Source organism: Diplotaxodon limnothrissa, linkage group LG1, assembly GCF_057381915.1.
Source record: "Diplotaxodon limnothrissa isolate DT_005_m linkage group LG1, D_limnothrissa_male_GT1.1, whole genome shotgun sequence".
Taxonomy (NCBI): domain Eukaryota; kingdom Metazoa; phylum Chordata; class Actinopteri; order Cichliformes; family Cichlidae; genus Diplotaxodon; species Diplotaxodon limnothrissa.
Window position 1 is genome coordinate 11,256,659 of NC_140596.1, and position 26,527 is coordinate 11,283,185.

At 40.0% G+C, this 26,527-nt stretch overlaps 1 protein-coding gene across 2 annotated transcripts in view; it reads right to left on the reverse strand.

Annotated features, from left to right (window-relative positions):
• Positions 1 to 271: 271 nt before the first annotated feature.
• Positions 272 to 26,527, reverse strand: part of hcn4 (hyperpolarization activated cyclic nucleotide-gated potassium channel 4) — a 69,867-nt gene continuing 43,611 nt past the window's right edge. The window contains exons 5-9 of one of the 2 annotated variants that reach the window (XM_085352617.1): positions 21,190 to 21,336; positions 20,589 to 20,829; positions 4,760 to 4,924; positions 1,726 to 2,538; positions 272 to 1,428 (exon numbers count right to left, since the gene is read on the reverse strand). In XM_085352617.1, the coding sequence (XP_085208743.1) occupies positions 272 to 1,428; positions 1,726 to 2,538; positions 4,760 to 4,924; positions 20,589 to 20,829; positions 21,190 to 21,336 (2,523 nt within the window). Of the gene's footprint in view, positions 2,539 to 4,759; positions 4,925 to 20,588; positions 20,830 to 21,189; positions 21,337 to 26,527 lie in introns of both variants that reach the window. The other variant, XM_085352609.1, reaches the window with a different exon arrangement.

Genomic DNA, 26,527 nt, shown 5'->3' on the forward strand with positions numbered 1-26,527 from the left:
TCACACCCTCCTAGTCCCTTGATTAACTTATCATTTAAATATAACTCTATCTATATACACAGTATCAATGAATAATAAAAGGAAAAAGCATAAATCAAACAAAGTGTACTATAGAGCTCTGAGTTGCCCTATGAAGTGTCTTTTAAATCACAGTAAATGTAAAATCTTGGTAAAAATAAAGTGAAAAATAGTCTGAAGACAGAAAAGAATGCCACAAATGGAGATCATTTGTGTTTTAGTTCAAAGGAGCACAGGAGGGTGTGATCAATCCTCACAAATTTGAAGGGAGTTTAGAGCGGACAGACTGAGGTTCTAGATCAGATGAAAAGGCAGCAGAGTCCCTCCGTAAAGACAAGGCTGGTGAGGCCCCGGAGGAATAAGTCTGGTGAGGGTGCCCCGGAGACATCTGGATTGGAGGAGTCATGTGCCCTGGCACTGAGCTACAGGGTTTGGGTACAAGAGTAGGAGAGGAAAATGGAGAAGGGTAATACCCAGTTTCTATTGAAGAGCAAGGAGTTTGGTGGCTTAAGACCTGGGCCACCTCCTGGGGCAGGGATGAATGGGAGCTAGATAAAAGCTTTAGGTCCTCAGAAAAACGTCCCAGAGGGGAATCTCTTCCTGTACTTTGTGGCTGGCTTGGAAGCTGTGAAGGAAAACAAGTTTGAGGCATGAGCAAAGAACTGTGGGATCCTGTGACACTAGAAGGGTCACTGTAGTGGAAAGTCCTGCCTGCCACAGGGCTTTGAACAGTGGGACTGGGTGCGACTGGAGTAAGGCAGGGTGAGGCGTTTGCTGAACCATACTGGGCCAGAGAAGCCAATGCAGACCTTTCCAGTGACATCTGGTGAGGTAAGCAGCCAGACTGGAGGCCTGCCAGGCTAGAATGGCTGAGGGAAGATGGGGAGCCCTCAGCAGGCTGCTGACTGTGCTGTCCTCTACCAGAGGATGGGGAACCTTGTGGAGGGAACTGGAAAAGGTTTAATCCACTGGTAGTCCTGCCTCCTCCAGCAAACTGCTGCAGAGGAGCCACCTGAGGAGGCTTGGCAGGTGGTTGGTTTTGGGGAAGCTGACCAGATAGAGAATTATTAGATATAGGGCTCTGACAGCGAGAGGAACTAATAAGCCCAGAAGTAATTCCTCCAAGAGAACAAGCTGTAGATCCTGCTATATGGCTTCCAATTGTGCCACTTACTGCTCTGCCTATATGTCCTCCAGTCACTCCTCCAACTGTCCCACTTGAACCTCCACCTAAATGGCTAGTTGTTGATCCACCAGAAGTCCTCCCCATTGATCCGCCAGAATTTCCTTGTGTTGAATCACAAGAAAATCCTCCAAATGTTCCCCCTGAGGCTCCACCATAAACCAGTCCCACTGATCCATCAGAAGCCCGTCCCAGGGATCCTCCAGTGGTAGTCACTGCCAGTGATTCTCCAGAAGTTCCACTGACTGACCCCCCGGAAGCTATTACCAGTGATCCTCTGGAAGTCCCCCCAATTGATCTCTTTGCCGTATCAGTTATGGGCCCACATGTATTGGGTACCACCAATCCACCTGATAACCTGCTACAAACAGTTTCCACTGCTCCCTCAGATACTCCTACCTTGGTTTCCCCTGAGATCCCTCCTACTGATCCACCATTAGCTCCTCCCAACCCAGAGTGCCCACCAGAAGTCACTTCTAACAACCCAGTTGTATAGTCCTCTCCCGCCCAGGAAGTGTCCCCACCAGTGGCCCCTTCCACAAAACCTCCAACTGCTCCACCTAAAGTCCATCCCGTAGCACCACCACAAGCTCCAGCTAAACTTCCACTTAGTCCTGACCCTGTGCTTCCACCTATAGATCCTTGGTGAAAGAGGTTTGAGAGAGGTGGTGTACCAGAGCGGAAGGATTTTTGATTTTGTGGTTGAGGGTGCAGCTGGGCCGTACTAGATGAAGGTGAACCAGAAGATGAAAACTGACCAAACGGGAACACGGAGGTTGCTCCTCCACTGGACACAGGCCCAGACCTGCAAGGTCCGCGTTGTATTCCGCTACCTGAAGCATGCTGGCTTGAACTAGTTGCCCCTGAACCTGATGTAATTTGCTGGGCCCGGAAAGACGCCAGCAATGGCATGTCTATCCCAGTTTGCAGCTTAGAAGGTGTGCTAGAAGGAGAGTCCCCAGCAGAGCCAGGTGATGTGGATGAAGGAACAAATGTGTGAAACTTTTTAAGTCGGCTAGGAGGGTCCTTCAGGGAACCGAGGACAGAAACTGGAGGTCTGAAGAGCGTTGATGGGAGGTGGGGATGGTGTGTCAGGGCTATGGCTACAGAGGTGGTGGCAGCTGCTGCCTGGAGAGGTGCTTGGATGAGTGGGGCCCAGATGACAGGGGTAGGTGAGGGCGGTGTCTGTGGTGGAGCGTTCTGCATGAGGTGGGCACAGTGGGCCATGTCCCTGTCATGCTGCACAATCTGCTGGATGATCTCATTCTCCTGGTAGTTGAGTACACCAGAGCTGAGGTCGTGTTGCACCTTGTGCTGCAGGATGGAGTTTTTCTTGCCTTTAAGAGCGCATGTCCATGCACACACAAAGACAGACACACAGAAAACAAGAGTGAAAAGTAAGAGAAGAAAGAATATTCCAAAAACCCTTTCTAAAAGAAGAAGCTAGCATAATAACAGGTATGAACGAAAAGGATAAACATTAGATTAGCTTTTAGTGTGATTCCATAAGTAAAAAGGGGAAATCGTAAAACAACCATTGTGTCATAATATTTTGGTGAACAATATTTTGGTGACATGCTTGATACAAAATAAACACTGTAAAAAAGAAAAAAGAAAAAAGAAAAAAAGACAATAAACCTGGAGGTATCCCTCTCAGAGGGAGTGTGTAATTGATTCGTTTTTGTTTTTCAGTTTGTTAGCATTCTTGTCCATAGTTTTCAAGATATCATTTTCAAATTTTGTGTGACGGTAGATACCAATAGCAGCTCGAACTGAGTTAACTGTGATGAAAATCAGGTCAAAGTCAAGGTCACACCAAATGTGAAAATTAATAAAAACTTAAAAAATTTTTTTTAATGGATTCCCTTAAAACTTCACAATAACATACTAGGCCTTGGGGGACATGAGTGCCTAGGTTGGCTAAGCATTTGACCTTGACCTTCATTGTTAGAGCCGAGGTCAAAGTTGACCTTGAAACTTTTTCTCCAGAAACCATACCAGGTTATATATCATACAATCCTGATCAAAATTTTAAGACCACTTGAAAAATGGCAAAACATCATATTTTGCATGTTTCAGCCTGTTTCAGTTTAAGCGCTGTTTTCAATAAATTGCATGTTTAAAAAAACGTTTTGTCTCACATTTCTTCTTGTTGCATGTTGAAGCTCTACTTGGAACCTTGTTAAGATCCAAACACGCAAAATATGATTTTTTTTGCCATTTTTCAAGTGGTCTTTTGATCGGAACTGTATGAAAGAGCATGAGGAGAACACATATTTTATTTTTTTTAAATATTATGTCCTAAGGCATCACAATGATGCCATAACAGGCTAACTATATAGCCTTTATTAAAGTCCTTGTCCTTCGGAGGGAGTTGTGCTCTCTGAGTGCTCTTGTTCTAAAATGCAACATCTATGCAACAAAAAAATTTATGTGGAAAAAATATTAATACTAAATCTGAAATTCCATTTTAGAATAACAATTATCCTGTGTTCATTTGTTCATTTAACTATTGCTTACTAAAGCTTTTTGTGCTCCGTCACGTTTTCACTCTGGTAATGTATGTACTTTGAAGTACCTGTGAGGTGTGCACAAGGTCAAAGAAATAAGGTGAGCGTCATTATGGCAGGCATATCAACTGCTAAACTACCCTCTTAACAAAATGTGCACAGTCTGGATGCTAGAGTCCATTAGTCATTGTTCAGTGGCTGCGCTAGCAGTGATGGGGTTAATTCACATGACTGCCATTTTCAATTTGGTGTTAACAAAAGGCTGTGAAATCTGATGATACTGCAAACGCTATATGCCCCAGATCAATCTGTCCAATTTTCTGTTATGACTGGTGTCAGATTACTTGAGCTTTTTCTGTGACGTATTGGAACTATTTTAGCCAGCCTGACCTTGCACCTCTTGACCTTTTATCACCTGCACACTTCAAATCAGATTGTGCCAAGTCCATCAAGAGAGTAATTAATTTGCAGATTTCACCTGTTTCAGTTACTTTATTAGGAAACATGGTGTACATAGGCATCAAGCCCAGGAGAAGGGATGGACACAAGAGACCATTTCACAGAAACATTCCTATCAGCCCACCACATCTTTTTCAAAGCAGCCATTTTCTACAAAGAGACCCCCTAAAGCATTTTCGCTATCTACCATTCTAAACATAGCTGAGGATAAAACAGCATGCAGCGAAGGCTGAGTGATGATACAGGCATGCGTTTCATTGTGAATTTTTCATCTGCCTAGGCTGAGCCTGGGAACAGTGATGGATATGGAGAGAATATCAATTGTATGAGTAAGAGAAGTCACACAGGGATTTTAAAACCGGAGCTCTATCTGCATGTTTATATGCAGATGACTTTGAAAGTAATTTCAGTCACTGAGTATCACTGAGAACAGTTTTAAACCCCCTAAGTTTTGTCTAAGAGCTCCAGTTCTGGTTTGAAAGTGTTTGCTCTCTTGATGGAAAATGCTATCAAAACTCACTAAATGAAAATATGTAGTACTGGTTTGCACTTTGGCTTAAATGGATGAGACTGGATGTGATTTTCTCACCAATACGGTCCAGCCGGTCCAGAGCAACAGTCTCAAAGGCCCTTCTCATCATAGGATATTCCTCCAGTACCTCATTGAAGTTGTCAACAGACAATGAGTACAAGCGGCAGTACGTGTCAGCTCGGACGCTGGCTGTCCTTCTGCCCCGTGTTAGCAAACAAATCTCTGTAAGAAAACACAACAGATAAGACATGAGTGTTTTCTGGTGTTTAAAGCTGGAGGTCACCTGCAATATAACCAGAATTTTTAAAAAATGTATACCCGTGGAAGTAGTACTTTTTACTAAAGGCTAAACTAGGAACGGTGCCAGATGTTTAATTATTATCAAATTACAAACACAATTTCAACTAAATAAAACCTTTCTGAAGAGATTCTGATCCAGCGTATTTCACAGCTCTCTCCACCACCATCATCAAAATGAGTCAATGTATGTTCAAGTTTAAATATATTTATAGATTTTATCTTTTTTTTTTACAAGCCATCCTCTCTACATAAAATACACGTATTTAAAAAAGTAAACAAAAAGGTATTCTTAGTTTTTTTTTTTTTTTTAAAAAAACAGATATTTATTATTTTCTGAAGTATATAATTTCATGACTTTCATGTTTTTTACCTGATAATACAGCATGTAAACTGTAACATATAATTTAACAGAAAATATTTTCCTGTTTTAGCAAAAATCATTTTGTGCAGCAGTGCAATGCTTATTTTTTTCACATGTCTGCCAGCCCTTATCTGCCAGAAGTACTCAGGAAAACGAATGCTTCATTTACTACTGTACAGTTCTAATTCACAGTCCCGTGTGTGGGTACAACTATGTCTCTGCTGCATGCAGATCTTGTTTATTTAAGTGGAATATTGCTGTGGAAGAGTTTGAATTTGCAAATAATCATATATGTGCATCTGGGCTGCACAAACGCATGTTAATATAGCGTGCTATATGTGTGTTTGATCATGACAGTAAGGCAATATATGAAGACAAGATACACTATGTGCATATAAATATGCTTATATAAAAATGATGTATACATAAGTAAAATATAGTATATTCTATAACTTTATATTACATTAACTTTGACTTGTGTACATATATATTAATAATAGTCATTTATACCATGGGATTAATAGTTTATTAATATCCTTTCTGTTTAACATTTATATCATCACATCAAGCTGTCATCTCCCTTCCTGTGGTCTGTATCGCACTGCCTGTTTCTTATAAACCCAGGATCCAGCTCATTCTGACACTTATCCTCTCAATAATGCCACACTATACACTTTCTTTATATGAGATCAAATTGTTTAAAAAATCCCACTAGAATAGTTTGACTCTCAAATGTAAAATCTACTTTTCATGTGCTTTTATTTTATCTATTAATGTGTTAGATTTTCTTTTTGCACATATCAAAAGCCTCTTTCATCAACATGGAGACATGACAGAGAAAAGAAAACAAACAAAAAAACATGTAAATTTCTCTGTTGTGCATGTTTTCATATGTGGCTCCATTGAAAGTGAGCTGTGTGTGGGCGCATGATGTAAAATGGATGCTGTCAATGATCCAGGGCTTGTTAGAGGCTAGACACAATCAAAGCTAATCACATCAGTTTCTTTCATCCTGTTAAAATTAGTGCTCATATCAAAATATCAACAAAGCTATAATATGTATTATATATATATATATAATATCTAATATTTCACATGAGGACAGACCAAGATAAAACCAAATTAGAAAATAAACAAATGTAATGTCGTTATTCATTTAAACTTATCTGCGCTAGGCTCTTTAGGCTACTGTCTGCTGCTGTCTTATAGTTGCATTAGTTTCATCTTCCTGCATCTGCTCACCTTCATGCATTGCTTATGGAGCAGTAAAGACACAGGTAAAGTCAGATAGTGTTAACCATGTTACATTATTGTTATTACATTATCATAAGTGCAATATATATATATATATATTTATTTATTTATTTATTTATTTGTTTATTTTAAAGTTACTTGAGGAAGGTTGGGGTGCAGTAGCATGGAGCAAGGGTAGCATGTTGGCTGTTTACCATGATTACACAAACATTATGCAGGAGTAGTAGTAATGGATAGTATATATTAATTTTAAATAACATGAATAACTGAAACTTAAACAGAATGTTAAACTACAGCTTGTTAGGGAGCTCATTCTCTGGACAATACTTTCTTTAAACCTATTTTCTTTAACATATTTTAATAATAATAATCGATTGGATTTATACAGTGCTTTTCAAGGCACCCAAAGCGCTTTACAATGCCACTATTCAACTTAAAAGAAATGCAGCTGTGAAGTGTAAAAGTGAGATCATTGGTCATGGTATTTGAATGCAATCTATAATGTGATATCTAGAATCCCCTATATCAGTATACTTTCCTAAATGTTGCCTGTTCAAACAAGGGCAGTAGAATTTTATCACAATTTTAAAAAGAAAAGATATTTTATGAAAGTATGACCTCGTGTAGCCTTGAAGAACAGGTCAGAAGATCAACATAATTTAGCTTAGAATGCCTATATATTATTCCCTTTATGCTTATATATTGTCAATACAAAAATGGCAGTAAGAAACAGGGTGTTAGATCACCATAGCATTAACACTTTGAACTTCAGTTCATTTTATTGACCATGACCTTGGTGTACATAAGAGCCTAATGTTCTTTGGGGGAGATTTTATTTTCCTTTACCCTGCCCAACCCTCTTATACTGCATACTGCAGATACAAAAACATTATTCTTATCACGATCTGCAAAAGGAACTCATTAACCTAAAATGAAAGTCTTCATGGTGTAGCAGTTGTCAGTGACAGATATTGGTAAGCACATATAGACTATATATAAGACATATAGCACTATAGAGAGAAAAATGTAGCCACTGTGACATTATCCATTTGTTAGCGAAATAAAGAAATAAAAAATATATGAGTGAACAGAGCAATTTTGGCTTTTATATGACAAAAACAAACAAAAAAAACAACGTAAGATGACAATGAGTTTCACAAACTACTGCGCAGAGACTGCCCTGGCTTCCATTAGGCTAAACAAGCCCTTGTATTCTTCTGGTCACTGAGTGTGAAGTGGCTATGATTGTGTGCAGTGGTTTGAAAATTGAGACAAGGGAACTGATGAAGAGAGAATGCATGATTTGGCAGCGAAGCAAGTAAGAAATACACTGTGTACTAGGGCTGCTCGATTATGGCAAAAATGATAATCACGATTATTTTCACTGAAATTGAGATCTCGATTATTTGACGATATTTATTTAACCCTTTAAGACCTACTATAGAACCAAGTCCGCCAGAGCTTATATTATATTTTTACATGTTGTAGAGCCATTTGTGGGAGCATTTCAATTTGCTATGCAACTGTTATAGCCTATATTTTAATAATATGTATGCATTAAGTCCATAGTAACTACATTAATTGCAAAAAAGTGCAATAAACTACAAAAAAAAAAATTGAAAATCTTTTTTTTTTTTTTTTTTTAACATATATTACTACTTGGAGAAATTTAAGAGGTTTATCCTTCAAAACTTTAAATACAAAAAAAGTTGCAAAAAATAGTTTACAACAACAGGAAATTTATTTTGAGTGTCTTCATAGTTTTATTTTGGAGATACACCAATTTTTATATACTGCAGGAAAAGCGAAAAAAAACAATCCTATGATGCAAATTTGCAAAGAAAACAGCAGGTGCATCAAAATAAACTATTTCCAGCAGTGCAATTCGAGTTCTAAGCATCCCAGCAACTATTCAGAAAAGTCAAACATGACCAGTATAGGTTTTTAAGGCCTACAAGTAAAAAAAACTACAATTTCCGCGAAATGACGTCACTTCCGGTTTCGGCCAGCAAATGGCGGACATGTGACAGTTCGTCTGACGTCTGTTTCGCTGTGGGAAGTGTTACGAACAGCTGATCGGATCGGCAAAGCGTGTTTCTGGAATATTATGTTTTTGTTGCTGCAAGCTCTTTTTATGCAGTTTTTGCAAAGCTTTATGTGGAAGGAAACCGTGACCGAGGACAAGCTGATGGCATCAGATGTAAGTACAACTCCTCCGGTTTAATATGCAAAACAAATTATTGCGCTAGCTTACACGGTTCCGGTTCTACAGGGATTTAAAAATAGTTACACAAAACGGAGCGTGCTGCTCTGATCGGCTTTAAAGGGTTAACAATGACTTTAAAAAATAATATAAAATAGTGTGCAACACCACTGAAGTTTTTTTTACCTCTCTTTTCAACCAACAGCAGTCACTCTCCTCTCCAAATAACTTCTGCTTAGCTTTCCGAGCTTCCCTCGGGTCCTCTTAATCAGCAGTCTCCAACCTTTTTTGCGCCACGGACGGTTTATGCCCGACAATATTTTCACGGACCGGCCTTTAAGGTGTCGCGGATAAATGAGGGAGGGGCTAATAATCGGCTCAGTCATTTTTAATGATCGTTGAAAGCCCAGATCGTAATCGTGATTAAAATTCGATTAATTGAGCAGCCCTACTGTGTACTATATATGAAACGTAAAAATAACCTCATATGCAGTGTTTTACTGTTTGTGTGTGAGAGCCTGAATGGACAATACCTAAGTTAGCAAGAGAGGTGAGTGGATGTGAACGACTGAGTAAAACAACAGTCTATATACAAATTTGCAATGCTTGTTTGCAGATGTGTTGCGAGTGTGTGCTGGCAGGGTAGCCCTGGCTATAGCTGTGCTGGGGAAGGGGGGTCCATTTCTCACAGCACTGCTCCAGTAATCCCCTTTGGAGAGGAGTGTCACAGCTCTGTATTAAATCCTCTTGTTCTGTGGGTTTCTGCAGGAAGTCAGGTATTGAGGCACAGTTAGCTATCAGGCCTGTAACTGAGTTTGCCGAAAGAAAGGGAAGCCAAACACAGGTTCATCTGAACTCCAAGTGTTATAAAAATAACTCAATAAATATATACATGTAATAGCCACAAAATTAGTATGCTAAAAGCATATACGGTACCTTGATGGTCAGTATTAAATATTTATATGTTAGAAGCGTCTTGGGCCACTGAGGAGCTGTTTTTTGAGATATGACTTTATCAAAGTCATGGACTAATATATATCTAATTGTGATCTATTGTTAATGGTGGTAGCAACTTGATTGCAAAAGAACTCCACGAAGAGCAAAAGAATAGCCAACATAGCCTAACAGTTCGGCCATATGACTTCTCTGTGATGACAAGTCAGAAATTTCACATTAAATACAAACTTGAATAATTCTGCATTATAGTATTGCTGTATTTATGTTTTGTTCTCTATGCATATATTTTGTATTCATTTTATATAATTTGAATGCTTTGGGTCTCTATTGGAGCCTACTCTAAAATGTAAAACACAAACTATGCTACACTGATGAGCACTTCTGCACTCCATTTCAAATTGAGGCTGCTTTTGTTGATGGTTCATAAGTTACATTCAATTTATTTATGAATGTTCTATTCCCATTGCTTACTCACATCTCTGACTCATCGCAGTGCTCCCCAAATCCTGCATGAAAGCATAGAACAAGCTTAGATGGTGTCGCTCTGCCTGTGTTCTCTGAGGGGTGTGTGTTTTCTCCTCAAACTGACTTCTGCTTCTACAATTACCCTTTACTGTTTGGTCTTTACTAACACTGAGACAGTTCTTTATCGGTTCAATTTCTGGGCTTTGTTATTCATAATGAACAAAGCTATAATATTATCAACATACAAAACAGCTGACTGGTTGTGATCAATATATGACATGGTGATAGTATTCTTTTGTCATTCTTGTTTCCAGTACTGTATTTGGGCATGCCAGTGCTGAAGACACAACATTTTACCATTACCATGATACACTCCTTTTTCACACTTAACTGACAATGCATTCATTAAAAAAGAATGAGCCTAATTAAAATTGGATGTTTCTCTGCTAAAAGAGGATGAAGACATCACCCAGTGGAAGCCCATGTGTGTTCACCAAGGTCAGGATACATATAGCCTTCTGTTGGATGATGCAGCCCATGTGTCCCAGGCTCTTAGTACAGGAACGATGGCTCCCCTGAGCCCCTCCACCAGCTCTCAAAGAGGCAAAGAGGAGAGTAAATTGTGTGTGTGGGAAAAATAATAAGAAAGGAAGAATCTAGAAAAAAATGCACCTGGAAAGCATTTTTTTTTTTTTATATTTGCTAAAATCTTCTTTACGACAACGTTTGCAATTCTCATATGTTGGATTTTATGTGTGCGAATGAAAACTGGCTGAATGTTGTGCAGTAAAGCTTACCTAAATTGACCTTCCTTTAGTCTACTTGCCAAAATATTCTGGATACTGTAATATTATTTAAAAGCATGTATCAAAACCTGAATCATCACTGAATGGCACACATCAAATGAGAATACAGCAGAGCTGAATGCCAGTAGAAGAAATGACAAGTTCCAGCTGTCTTTTGACATTTTACAGGACAGCTGTTGTATAAAAATGTTGGCAAAACTAGAAAGGGAATATATTTTTTCTCTAAAGACAAGTCTTGTTTTTGGAATCATTAATGATGTTTTTAATATACCCGGCATGCTTGTCATAATGATTGCTACACAACTAGAGAAAAAAAACACCAACCTGGACAACATATGTCCCTGTGATTTCCAACAAATATCCAACCCCTTTTATCTTGACTCCTGCAGCTCCCTGTCTGTCTATGTGCATGTTTTTTTTTTCTTTCTTGGGCGTAGCTGCTCCTTTCAGCTGCTGACACGCATGCTCATTGTTATTTTATAAACTTCTGTATTATATCAAACCAAACTTTCCTGCTGGTCTTTGCCAGAATGTTCTGTAACCCACAGGTGTACGGTCAGGTTGGTACATTAGACTGTGCCTTGTGTACCAGCCAGCCTTCTTTGCTCCCAGTCACCTATTTGCCAGGCTTCACCACCTCCAGCCACATTTCTCATTAAGTTCCACTCCATTCTGCTCACTGCTCACTTCATCACCAAAATGCCAAGCTGCCTGGTCACTCCCTGCTGCCAATGCAAGCTCCCTTCTCCTCCTGCTCACCTATTGGCTCATTAACTTCCTGCAGCTTCTCCTCCCACTCTGCATGCCTCTGATTTTAGAGCTCTCTGATCTTTAGAGCTCTTCAATCTTCCCTACTTTTGCTGGCTGCGTATTAAAATTCTTAAAATGTTGTCTAAGTTAGCCCTCTAATGCTGACACTTTTAAAAGTATTTAATTTTTTATTTATTAACTAAAGGAATTCTATGATTATGCTTTTTGTTCTCACAAATGCTTTCAAAACACTGGACCACAGTGTCCTTATCCTTTGTCTGAAGCATGGTGTTGGCAATAAAGGCATTCCTGTGGAGCGGTTCAGGTTTTACTCATGTGGCAGTTTGTGAGGTTTTTGTCAGCGTATCGTCCTTTTTTCTTTTTTTTTTATCTCAAATTTATTTGAAATCAGGCTTCTCATCATCTCCAGCTTAATTAAAAAAAATTGTTATAAGAAAAATATTCCATGGTCCATAACATGTATACACATTGTAGAGGTCCACTAATTATGTTCTCTGTGAGATTTTATAATTTTCCCATCCTTACAGGGATGCAGGAAGCTGGATAAAATGCAGTCAATTAGGGGGAAAAAACCTTTTAGATAAGACTGATACAAGTCAAGACAATAACATGTTCAGATGAGATTAAAAAAAATAGTCAATGCATGTAAGTGAATAGGTTTCATATTTAAACTAACAAAGGTTTATTTTAACATGAAATTTGTTCTGTGTTTATTTGTTAAGCTGCTTAACCTCAAATCACTTAAGCATAAAAATCATTTAAGGGATGAACCAGTGTAATACATGAGGTACAGGAAAGCTACTTAATGAATGTAGGTGAATACAAATGCTGCCCTTTGAATGTGTTTGTCTTAGTATGCATCTATCTGCATGATGTTTACATGTGTGTGGTTGTACCCGTCTTTCTCTGTGGTTACAAGTGTGTGTGTGAGTACGTGTGTATGAGTGTGAATTAATAAATATGAGCAGGCCGCCTTGGTCTGCGATAAAGAATTTGTGTCCTGCAGCCTGGTGTGGCAAAGCTCACCTGGACTCTGAGTCCTGCTGTCAGGTCCCATCTCCCTTCCCGACAGAGCCCCCAGCCTACAGAGCGGACACTCTCTAACCTTTGGAACATCCACAACGGGCTCACTGATTCCCAGTGACATGCAATGTTCGCTCCCTCACAGCATTAGCATAGCCACACGAACACCTTCTGTTTGCTAGCAACCACAGACAGGTAAAACATTTCTGGAATTTTTTCTTTTCAGTATCGTGGCTGATGCCGAGGTCCTGTCACATCTCATCATCTCTTTTTCACCATCTTGAACTTCAGCTGCATGATTTTTACAACACTGTGCAAAAGTCTTGAGCCACCCCTCTTTCCTTTTGATTTAGTTCTAAGGAACCAGACTTGTTGTAATGATAGTCCTCCAGGCTTTCTAAAGGTCTTTTTCTGTGGACACTGGCTGACTGTTAACTTATTTTCAGTCCAGTTATTGTGCCTGTTGTTGGCCATTTTTAGAAGAATGTTGTTGTTTTTTTTGTTTGCTTGCTTGTTTGTATTATTTTGTTTGTTTTAGACTAAACACTAAACCATTTAAGCATAAAAAAGACCACCTAATTAGGGGATGAACAGTTAGTGTGTTTACACATAACATACAACTTAAGAAATTGTATCTTTAGGCACTTTGTTAGTAGGAACCTTATGCAAGTCGTATAATTTGTTCCCATTTCGTTAGAAGAATCTACAAGATATGCTGAAGATAATGCACTTTGGCAGGCAAAGAAGAATGTTTTGCACCTATTTGCAATAAGTCAACTTGACATATTTCTATATGCAGGCAATGTCCTTAAGAAATCAGAAGAAACTGGACAAATGGAGGACAAAAGAAGTGGCAGACCTACAAAAGATCTACAGCAGATGAATAATATCTGAAAGTCATGTTCTTTAGAAACAGGGAAAAACCTGAGAGAGTTTAAACTGTGTTGAAAAACAAAAGTGGTCCTACAAAGTACTGACTTTCAAGCTCCTTAGAATTGTGCAAAATCCTTTTTTGCCTTATATACAATGTATTCCCATGCATGTCTGCACGCATCAGTAAATGAATTTACATATTTTCCATTTTACAAGTAAAATATAAAGAAATGAGGACTGTCTCAAGGCTTTTTGTACAGTACTGTAGAAAATATTCAAATCTACAGCTGTTTTGGCTCAAAAAAGCCTGGTAAATAAAGTACTAAATACAAATCCTTTAAAGAAATCTAGTGCAGGAACTGCTGAAAGCAATGACATATCGTTTGCTACTGACCAGGAAATAATACAATTGGATTAATAATGCATATATTTTACTCTGCAAGCACTACTTAGTGTATACAGTGTATACTCCTTAACCACAATATAACAAAATCATTAAAAAAAACACTTTGATCCATAATGTGCGAGTGCAAGAACTGATAAGCAGGATTGATAGGCAGGCAAACTAACATTTCCATTCTACTGAGAATTTCTACAAGAATCGGTTCTCAATTCCCGTCCCCAAACAGAGGACCTCTTTGGTTGTTCTGCAGTGCCAGACACAACAGGGCAACCTAGTGATGTTGGCAGTAGATCTTTTGGATCCTGTGGGTTGGCATATCTGGCATCTCTTTTGAATGCTCTATTAGATTGGGATCGGGGGACTTAGAACGCTGGGTCAGTGCCTTGGATTCTTTGTTGCAGTCCTCAAGCCTTTCCAGGGTAATCTTTGTAATGTGGTGGGGCATATTGTCCCACTAGGTGAGGCCAATGCTGTTGGGGGTGGTGTTGCTATGGCTTTTTTTCTGCTTGGTCTGGTATCACAGTAATGTGAATGCGAATTTTGGGATCCATGGTTTCCCAGCGAAACACTGCATTATAATGAGTTAATCAGTGTTACACACCTCACCTGTCAGTGGTGTAAATGTTGTGACTGATCAGTTGTACACATAACATTGCAGCATTACATCATATTCACAGCTGACAGCATGGCACCTTTAGTGTTTGGACGATGCAGCCCAACCATGTGTCACAACATATTATGTTGTATCAAATCTTCCACTGTGTGAAAACACAGAAATATATCATCCTATCCAACCTGTTATTCTATATATAATATCAACCATTCTGTCATTCAGTCAAATAACTTCTCCAGCAGAAGAGCTGCAGAGGTGTTAGCTGGGTTATGGACTGAAGGATTACCTGGGCCTTTGCTCCTGCAAGCCCCTTGCACTGACTCACTCGGTCGAGGTGGCCATTTGGCAGCTATATAGCACAGCCACTCTGAACACTGATAGTGGGATTGGGGGTGAGGGAAAGAATTGAGAGTGAGAATAAATGGGAGAAGTATTAGTTCCTTAACCTAGGATTTCACAAGACTAGGGATTTAGAGAGCACAATTTACAGAGAACCACTCAGAGTGAGTACAGCCAAAAGATGACACAGGAGATTGAAAAGTGTGCAGTCAACTCATCTCTCTTCTTCAGTCCCCTCCCTCCCTCTGACTCTGTCTTTTTTTCTTTCTTTTTTTCAACCAACTTAGAGATACTACAAGCCACTCACTGAGAGTCAAAGTGAGCCATCTTAGAGGCACAATCAAAGGCAGTTTTTGATAAGCACCTCTGACTGGCATGCACAGCCACCACAAGGTTACTGATCTTTACTCTAACCAAGTGAGACCACAGTCTGCACTGCCAACACTGCAGGCAACAAAGGATGAACTATAACAACACAATAACCTCCTCAGTCTGGTCGCTAAGTGGGTAGCAGAGATGCTATTTGGATACTAAGCGATTCAATATTGTACTATAACGAGAGAAATAGGCAAGTGGAGGATTGTGGTGCTGGGCGCATGTTTTCTTTTTGAGCCCAGCGCAGCGTCCAGAGAGCAGCCTTGGCACCGATCCATGTGTCCCTTGGCGTTAGTACTGCAGTCACATTACATTTCCCCTCTCATCTGGATCGCTGTGTGCCCAGCAGACGCTCCCATCCAGGGCATGTCGTGTCCACTTTAGACTTTAGGCTCTCTGGCTTGAGCTAATCCAACAGCTAACAAATTGGAGTAGACTGCTGAGTAAATAATTGTGTAAATAATTCAGATTGTCCATAAGTGAATGAGTTAGGGTATGTAATTTTGTTGAGATGCAGAAGAGCAAATACATACGCAATTAACTGAATTGCAAACTGGGATCCACTGATAATGACACAGTTTGACAATAAGAAGACAGACAGAAGACTGGACGGTTTCTGTTTCTCATTCATTTGCTCACACAGTCACAAAACATTACAATCTATGCAGGGTGGATCTCCATATTTTTGTTCAGAAAAAAAACACTCACTGCTTTCAGACTTCTGCTTGCTGATACTGACAGCCACACTGAAATCCACATGTGCCGCACACTCTCTGTGCTGATCCTGCACCAATTAATTTCATGAATGACTAACTCATGTTTGGTAACAAACTCCCAGTAGCTCTAGGCTTACCTCACTAGCCCCCACCCTTACACCCCAGGAGAAGTGGCACTGCCAGCAATACTCACAGGATAATGGAGTCAAAAGCCTTGTGCCTATATTACACGAAAGGGAAAATAATTACGGGTCCAAGGCTTAAGATTAAAGCAAGCAAGCCAATTTTGGTTTCAGAATCAGTGCTTTCGCACTTTTGTGTGTTGTGATACTTATGTCTGTGAAGGTTCTCAATCATCCAGGTCATCGTAGTCTAAGAAGCTTGGAAAGAAAAGCGTCTGGACTTCTTTGAGTTGCTTGAAGATGTTTCACCTCTCAGCCGAGAAGCTTCTTCAGTTCTAAGCTCAAAAGGTGGAGAGTCTCAGATTTAAACCCAGTGGGAGTTTCCCCCCAAAGAGGGACAAAAGGACCCCCTGATAGTCCTCTACCTAATCACATGAGCCAAGGTGTGAATGCGGGTGTGGGTCCCAATCAGCCAGGGTTTCGGGTGAGCTCATTGTGAAACCTGGCCCCACCCTATCATGTGATTTCCTGAGGTCAGATGGCCCAGGATGTGAGTGGGCGTTAAGGTGTCTGGGAAGGGAACTGAAAACTGGATTATAGATGGCAGACAGTTGGTGTCGTAAACCACCGCCTCTGTTCAAAGATGGTCGCTCACAGTGGACATAGATGGCTTCTTTCACTCCTCTTTCAAAACATCTGTGCTCTCTGTCCAAAATGTGAACATTGGCATCCTCGAAAGAGTGAACTTTGTTCTTTAGATGCAGATGAACTGTTGAGTCTTGTCCCGTGGAGGTGGCTCTTCTATGTTGTGCCATGCGCTTGTGAAGTGGCTGTTTGGTCTCTCCGATGTAGAAGTCTGGGCATTCCATGCTGTACTGTACAGCATACACCACATTGTTAAGTTTGTGTTTAGGAGTTTTGTCTTTCGGGTGAACCAGTTTTTGTCTGAGTGTGTTGCTGGGTCTGAAGTAAACTGGGATGTTGTGCTTGGAAAAAATTCTCCTAAGTTTCTCTGATACACCGGTTACATAGGGGATGACAATGTTGTTGCGTCTGTCCTTCTTATCCTCCCTCGCTGGTGTCTGATCTTCTTTTCTGTGCATCTTTGCTGACTTTAAGAACGCCCATTTAGGATAACCGCATGTTTTAAGTGCTTCCTTTACATGTGTGTGTGTTCCTTCTTTTTCCCTTCAGGCTTAGAGGGAACATGTTCTGCCCGGTGGTGTAGGGTCCTGATTACCCCAAGTTTGTGTTCCAGAGGGTGATGGGAGTCAAAGAGGAGATACTGGTCCGTGTGTGTGGGCTTCCGGTAAACTTCAATGTTGAGGTTGCCATTCTCTTCAATGTGCACAGCGCAGTCCAGGAAAGGCAAACAGTTATCCTTTGTGTCTTCCCTGGTGAACTTGATGTTTTTATCCACGGCGTTAATGTGTGCAGTGAAAGATTCCACTTCTTGTCTTTTGATTTTGACCCAGGTGTCGTCTACATATCTGTACCAGTGGCTGGGTACTCTCCCTTTAAAAGAGCCAAGAGCCTTGCTTTCCACTTCCTCCATGTAAAGGTTGGCTACAATAGGCACAGCCATGTTTTTGTCTGTAGAAACCCTCGTTGTATTTGAAATATGTAGTGGTGAGGCAGAGGTCTAACAGTGTGCAAATCTGATCGGGTGTGAAGTTGGTCCTGTCTTCCAAGGAGCCGTCTTCTTGTAGTTGTTTTCTGACAGTCTCCACTGCCTCCGTGGTGGGTATGCAAGTGAAGAGGGAGACTACATCAAAGGACACCATGGTTTCATCTGGGTCCAGGGTAAGTTTCTGGACCTTGTCGGTGAAGTCGGTGGAGTTCTTGATGTGATGTGGGGTGTTCCCCACAAGAGGTGCTAGGATGGTAGCAAGGTGTTTCGAGATGTCGTAAGTGGCTGAGTTTATGCTACTGACAATGGGTCTGAGTGGGACACCTTCCTTGTGGATCTTAGGAAGTCAGTAAATGCAGGGTATGGCATCCACTGGGTAAAGGCGGTCAATGATTTTGTCCCTTTCAAGGTCTTGAAGAGAGAGAGAGTAGAGAGTAGTGATCTTTGTGTGGTAATCCGTTGTGTTTAGGACCATGGTGCACCTTCCCTTATCAGCTGGTAATATAGTGATGTTGTGGTCTTTGCTCAGGGAAGCAACGGCCTTCTTTTCTTGTAATGTGAGGTTAGACGGGGGGACTTTGGCACTGGAGAGGGTGGCTGAGACTTTCATCCTGATTTGTTCTGCTTCTGTCTGTGATAATTTGTTAATCCGTATGGCAGTTTCTGTGGCTGTGATGAGGTCCACTATGGGCAACTGTTGCGGAACAATGGCAAAATTGAGTCCTTTGGCTAATACTTTCTTTTCAGGTTCAGTAAGATTCCGGTCTGAAAAGTTCTTCACCCATTTTTCTTGACTGTCCTCAGGTGTGTGTTCTTCTCTGAGTTGTGTAGATTCAGACTGAGGAGTGAGTGTTTTTGAAAGCAAGGTGTGGAATTTCCTGCATTGTCTTTCTTTTCCTTTAGAGTGTTGGGCCCGCTGAGCCTTGTCCACAAACTTGTTCTAAAATTGGAGAGGGTAGAAGGGTTTCCAGTTCCTGCAGAGTCTGGCTAATCTTGCTCTGGAGGGCATCTATACTGAAATGGACCTGTCTTATCCTTTCACTTAGAAGCTGATTTTGTGCTCTCCGTAGAATCAAGTCTGCTCTGTATCCCCTGACAGTGGATCCAAGTTGCAGGCTCTTAGGAACAACTCTGCTTTGTCTGCATCTCAGGTTGAAACGGAGATGGTTCCTATAATCTGCTATTTTTCTTGATTCCCTTTCATACTCCCGCATCAGTTGAAGGGTGTTCCTCCCAAAATGTACGGCAATATGTCTGTGAAGGTTCTCAGTCATCCACGTCATTGTAGTCTAAGGAGCTTGGAAAGAAAAGCGTCTGGACTTCTTTGAGTTGCTTGAAGACGTTTCCCCTCTCATCCGAGAAGCTGATACCTCTACCTAATCACATGAGGCTCATGTGATTAGGTAGAGGATCATCAGGGGGTCCTTTGTCCCTCTTTGGGGGGAAACTCCCACTGGGTTTAAATCTGGGACTCTCCACCTTTTGAGCTTAGAACTGAAGAAGCTTCTCGGCTGAGAGGTGAAACATCTTCAAGCAACTTAAAGAAGTCCAGACGCTTTTCTTTCCAAGCTCCTTAGACTTGTGATACTTATGTTTACTTAAGGACGAAAGAACCTAAATGTAGATGCATTTACTCTAATGCATTTCAGTGAAATTGTCCTCTTGAGTAGCTTTGACTCAGCATCTTCAAGTGGCCAAGCTTTCGCCCAAACTGTGCCATTACTGGGATACATGTGCTGGGAAAAAAGCCTTTAAGCAGACTGAACATTTCTCTGAATCTGAGTCTCGCTGAAGAGGGCCCAAAGGCTGGAACATTTTGGACAACATTTGAGACAAAATGGCCCTGGAGAGAGCTGGGGCCATGTTGTTGAAAATGTTGATTAGTTCTGGCATGTGCAGAGACAGATTGCCTGCCATCTTTTCATTATTTCTGTAGAACCCCCTGGAGAGAGGGCATGGAGATGGACTTGAGCAGGCAAGGCATAATTAAACTTCCACAGGCAGGTCATGTGCTGTTAATGCTTTGCCACCACTTCTAATTACTTAACAGTATAGTCTAAATGATATGCTGTCACTGGGCAGATTAATTGGTATTTGGTGAGGGCAGTATGGCAGCATTGTCTCCTACATGTGTCATAGGCTCTTTGGGACCAAGAGAAGGCTAAGCATTATCTGACCCTGATTAAGAACATAACACTGAGTTAAGTGCATAACAACTATGGGTTATAGCAGCCCTAAGCATTCGGCGTTGATAGTGTGTAATTTCACAGATTCCTGACCTCTTTGACGTTAGGGTGCATATTTTTTAAGTTGCACTACAGCAAGCACGGTTTTTATAATTTGGATATGCCCTAAATTTAAGAGGCAGCTCATGATGTGAATTAAGGGAAAGGTCCTGCATAAACCATGAAGCTGAATATTCAAGTTAGGTGTCAAGTGGTGCATAATATACTACTTCAAGCTCACAATGTGCTAGCATTAGACCCAGAATAGCTCTATTCAAATGCTACTGCATCACAAATAAAAATTAAATCCCAGGCCAACCTCTTAAAGTGCTTAAGGATATCATTATTATTATCATCAAAACAAAGTAGACTTAAGCTCCACAGAAAGGTGTGCATTAAGGCAGGTGACCTTTGATTTTGGTTGGCTGTACCAGAAGCAGCTTATCTTACCCCCGAAGTAGGAGCCATCTGAAAGCTTGGTTTCTTTGTTGCCTTTTGTTAGAACACTGACAACCCCATGTTGTATGAAGTACATTTTCTTTCCGATGGTGCCTTCTCTTATGATGTAATCCCCAGGTTGGAACACCTCAAACCTCAATTTGGTGAGCATAGAGGTGACAAAGTTTGGGTCAGCATTGGCAAATAGCGGCATAGATGCCACCAGCTTTCGACAGTTAAAGTTGATAATTTCCTGTTTGAAAAGAAAGACATTAAAAACAGTGGTTAGTGACAGCAGCACAGCAGAGCCGTGGCTTTACAAAATGCAGTGACTTTTTAAAGTATTGGACATGAGGGATATTAGAGTAACAACAGGAAAAATGCCAACTGTTTACTGTTTTCTTCTTTCTCTAAGCCCCCCCCCCCCCCCACCAGTTTTCTTTTTCTAAGAAAAAAAAAGAGATTATTTAGTCACACTGTGCTCTTGTGTAAGGCTAAAATGTCAGTGAATGTGAATTGAAATGAAGGGAATGTCGAAAAGTGCATAAGCTGTCGAATGCATCAGAGCTGCATGTGCAGCTGTTTTAAAGCAAGACAGAAACACTTGTCCCACCTCTCGGAGCGGCTCATTCAGCTCTCCCAGGATGCTCTCCTCGTCAAACATCTTGCCCTGGTAGCGGTGCTCATAGTAGTCGTGGATTCTCTGCCTCATATCTGCAGGCAGCTTGTGGAAGGACATGTACTGTTCCACCTGTTTGTACTGCAGGGACATAGAGACACACAACAATCAGGTTATCTAAAGGCCATAGGGCTGTAGCACAAAAACACTGCTACAGGGAGTAGCTGGTACTAGGGCTGCTCGATTATGGCAAAAATGATAATCACGATTATTTTCACTGAAATTGAGATCACGATTATTTGACGATATTTATTTAACCCTTTAAGACCTACTATAGAACCAAGTCCACCAGAGCTTATATTATTTTTTTTACATGCTGTAGTGCCATTTGTGGGAGCATTTCAAGTTGCTATACATCAATACAACTGTTATAGCCCATATTTTAATAATATGTATGCATTAAGTCCATAGTAATTACATAAATTGCAAAAAAGTGCAATAAACTACAAAAAAAATTGAAAATCGCTTTTGTTTTGTTTACATATATTTCTACTTGGAGAAATTTAAGAGGTTTATCCCTCAAAACTTTAAATACAATAAAGTTGCAAAAAATAGTTTCCCACCACAGGAAATTTATTTTGAGTGTCTTCATAGTTTTATTTTGGAGATACACCAATTTTTATATACTGCAGGAAAAACAAAAAACAATCCTATGATGCAAATTTGCAAAGAAAACAGCATGTGCATCATTTCACTGTGGGAAGTGTTACGAACAGCTGATAGGAACGGCAAAGCGTGTTTCTGGAATATTATGTTTTTGTTCCTGCAAGCGCTTTTTATGCAGTTTTTGCAAAGCTATATGTGGAACGAAACCGTGACTGAGGACAAGCTGATGGCATAAGATGTAAGTACAACTCCTCCGGTTTCATATGCAAAACAAATTATTGCGCTAGCTTACGCGGTTCAGGTTCTACAGGGATTTAAAAATAGTTACGCAAAACGGAGCGTGCTGCTCTGACCGGCTTTAAAGGGTTAACAATGACTTTAAAAAATAATATAAAATGGTGTGCAACACCACTGAAGTTTTTTTTTTTTAAACTCTCTTTTCAACCAACGGCAGTCACTCTCCAAATAACTTCTGCTTAGCTTTCCGAGCTTCCCTCGGGTCCTCTTAATCAGCGGTCTCCAACCTTTTTTGCGCCACGGACCGGTTTATGCCCGACAATATTTTCACGGACCGGCCTTTAAGGTGTCGCGGATAAATGAGGGAGGGGCTAATAATCGGCTCAGTCATTTTTAATGATCGTTGAAAGCCCAGATCGTAATCGTGATTAAAATTCGATTAATTGAGCAGCCCTAGCTGGTACTGAGGTCAGACACACAAGGAAATGGAGACAGATTCAGGATGGCTATCCGTGCCCTTTCAAATTTCACCCAAAAAGAGAGCACTTTTCCAGTCTTTGATCAGGTCTCTTAAAGTCTCTCTTTCTCTCTCGGAAGTCACACTGTCCTGAATATTTGTTCACTGAATGTACTAACTTCTAAAAGATAAGGGTGAGAGAAAGGAACGCTACAGTCATGAAGTACAAAGTCAAACTGACCTTTAAAAGTGCGCTACAGCAGCTAATGTGAATATGAAGTAAATGTAGATCTTAAATTATTAAATACATATTCATTTTGTTCATGCAGAGAAGAATAGATTAGAGTGTATGTTGTTCAGTTGAAACAATCAAAGTGTTTCTGTTTTTACAGTACAGACTTGTGGATTAATATCCTCTGTTGTTGAAAGAAATAACTATTTAAGTGTGTGTGTCAAAAAGCCTTTGACTGATTCTGTAGCAGTAGCAGCAGAGATGTAGATCAAAGCACACTGGGAGCACCTTGGAGATAATAATGGGCTGAATCCTTAACCCGCTGTGAAGGAAAATAAGGAAAAAGAAAAAAAGAAGAAATTAACCATTCAGAGGGTGACGCTGGTGGTGCTCTTTGATCACAATGACTAAGCTGCCAGAAGACTTACCGCTGACTAACACAGCTGACCTCAGAAGCCTTCTTCTTTGTTTTCTCACAATACTACTACTCTTGTTGGCGCTAATCTTAAAGGAATTCATCAAAGCTCCTGCTTTGTTAAAATAAATAAGAACTGTTTTCTACAATTTACAAGAAACACATACAGGTGAAACAAATCGAGTTTCGCAGTATAGAATATCGAGCAAGACAAAATATGGTGCACGAGGCTTGACCATGGGACAAAATGTGCCTACTAGTAACATCCAGGGCTCCTGCACTATTTTAAAAATAAACTAAATTTTTAAGAGCTCTTTTAAACCTTCATTGAGTCCTTTACAAATAAAACCTAAGAAAAAAAATCACAGTTAAATTATATTCAGGTTTTCATAAACAAGCAGGTATACAAGTATTGAACTGTTTAGTAATCCATACAATAAAGAACTTGATGCTTTTCTTTACCACACACAGTAGTAAAATGATTATATTTGTACAGGAAAACAAGTGCAACAATTTTAAAAGAGTGCTATAAAAATCCAAAACTTAATTAAACTAAAATTTATGTTATTCAATAATATTTCTGCCCACATAAAATGTGCAGGATATTTTAAGACCTTAGTTTGCTTGATTTTAATTTCTGACTGTGACATCTTTTATCTCTGCACTGGCTTTTGACACCTACATTCCTCACTTTCTACCACTTTCTCTCTTTCCTCCTATTGCCATATTTAGAAGAGTTATTTGACCAGGCCCTTGAATCCCTCACAGACGGAGAAGCAATCTAGAATGACCCTGTGAATATTGATGATAAGGCTCCTTTGACTGTGAACAGCTAGTTATGAACTATTACATGGCTCCACTCTCAATCCTGGACAAAAAACTGATTACAGATTAGGTAAACTGCTTGAAATATGTTTTACACCAGTTCCATCATATTAAATAGTTTATAGTTTATTCTATTTAACAACTTTTGTAGGAATGTCAAACAAAGTAAATTATTATTTTTTTGTGTAGCAACACTGTGTAATTTGATGTGGAAGGTCAAATACTTGAAAAAGCATAAACAAGATTTGGAGCTTATATTAATCCAGTCTCTCTGTCAATGTCAGGGTATGAATATGAATAAGAAATGTTGTGGGTGACAGTAAGAGTTTGAATCTTTATCCACACTATCCCTTTAGCATAAAATTAAGAAATGTACTGATCCAATGATAATACTTATTTCACAGAAATGCTGTAGGTGATGATCAAGATGTTTCCAACGTAGACATCTTTAGGTGCAGTAGCAGTCGCTGCTGAGTATTGCACCAAAGGTGGCATTTCTATATGTGATGCAGGGTGAAGATGAGAGGTATCTCAAATTATGAATTAGTCTAACACTGTTGTCTTCTGCTTTAGACATGTTTCAGTACAGTGTATTTCTTTAATTAGTTTTTTTGTGCATGAAGTATTAACACTTTGAGAAACTTATTTGAACTTTCAACATCTAATTTATGTACAGCTTTGTAGTAGAGCAGGGCGATATGGCCAAAAATATTTATCACGATATATATTTGAAAATTTGCGATAACGATATAACCGACGATATAATTGATGCGAGACAAACTACAACTCCACAACATTACTAGTGCAAAAAGACAACCTTCCATTTATTTTCACATAAACAAGAAGCTGGTTTTTATGTACATTAAAGCTTTATAAAAATTTAACAGTGCAAATGCAAATTCCTTGCTGAAAGTTTAACCAAAAGGCATTTCCAGTAGAAATGGGCTGACATATCCTGAGCATAACCATGTATAATATCCACTGAAGTTAAAAAGAGGTGCTTTGCAACATTAAACTGCAGTGTGCAGTACGCATTTTTCGGACCATAAGGTGCACGGGATTATAAGGCACATTAAGCGAAACAAAGCAGTCAGATAAATCAAACTTTATTAAACTCATTCTTCTTGCTTCCTCCACTTCTGTACCATTGATTCATTAATGTTGAATTCTCTGGCAGCTGCTCTATTCCCATGTTGTTGCAGTATATTAATGACTAACCTCGTATTGTGGATGGATTATCTCAGTTGTTCTCCTGACTGAAGTTTGGTCCGTTTACAGCATCCTGCCATGCGATTGCATTTGTCTCTAACCATGAAGAACCTTCACGTTAACTTTTATAAGTGGAAAAGTGTTAGTGTTCGTCCTCCAGCTTCACTGTTTATGTTATGCTAACATAGCTGTGTCGCTAGCGATCACGTAGCACATCATTATATATCAGCTAGCCCAACTTCAGTAACCCTACAAACATCACTGCTGTTTAGTTTCCTGTCTTCATTTATGTTGGAAGTGATAGCAGAGCTGTACGTTTGATTTTTTTCAGAAATCTCTCAGTCAGAACATGCAATATCATGCTTAGGTAACTAGCGAAACTAGCGAGCTAACTTCCGCTAGCTTCCTGCTAACTTCTAACTCCGTTAAATGTAATAACTTTTGTTTTCATGGATGCCTGGAAGTTAAACTTTATAGTTACACCTGGTAAAGCAGCAATGCTGATCGTTTTATTAAAGATGAAAGAATTTAGACAGTTTTTAACTCTAAGTGATGCTGCAGTGTTGTTTGACCTGAAGAATACGGAGTTTAGGACCCAGATTACTCCCAGATTTAAGAGCATCTTAGTCCGACAAATATGACAATAACAACGGCCGCTTGCATGTTCTGCAAAAAAATGTGCTTTGTTGTGTATCTGACGGACAAACACCAAACCAGTTCCACATCATGGAAGTTGCACCATTTTTACAAACCAATTCTGGATCATCTGTTTCACTCAACAATCGGCCATGTGCGTATGAAAACAAAGGCACCGCGCATGCGCGTTTTACTCCCATTCTATCGCGATATTTCATTTTCCTATCGTTGCCTAACATTATACCGGTATTACCGTGAACGGTATAATATGGCCCAGCCCTACTTTGTAGCATATTGCAGTCTGGTTCTCCCAGCACAAAAGAGTATTAGTCAAGTGAACAAATGCAAGATAATGTCTTATTGCTTCTGCAGTTTTGATGAATAACTGTATTACACGGAGTAACTCGGCATCACACTTGAAAGCATTTCAAATTTACTAATCACTGTGCTGGATGCAAAGACACTGATCATCAGGGGCGCAGGGGGGCATTGAGGGATAGGGCAGGGAAGGCATTCTTTTCCCGATGATATGATGGGCTGGTAAAATCCCCTCTGGGAGGGAAATTATTCTATTGCTCAAAGATCCCTGCTCTCCTGATCTACTTGAACAAATCAAATCAGTCTGCATTTAGGTGGTAATTATTTCACCATCAGA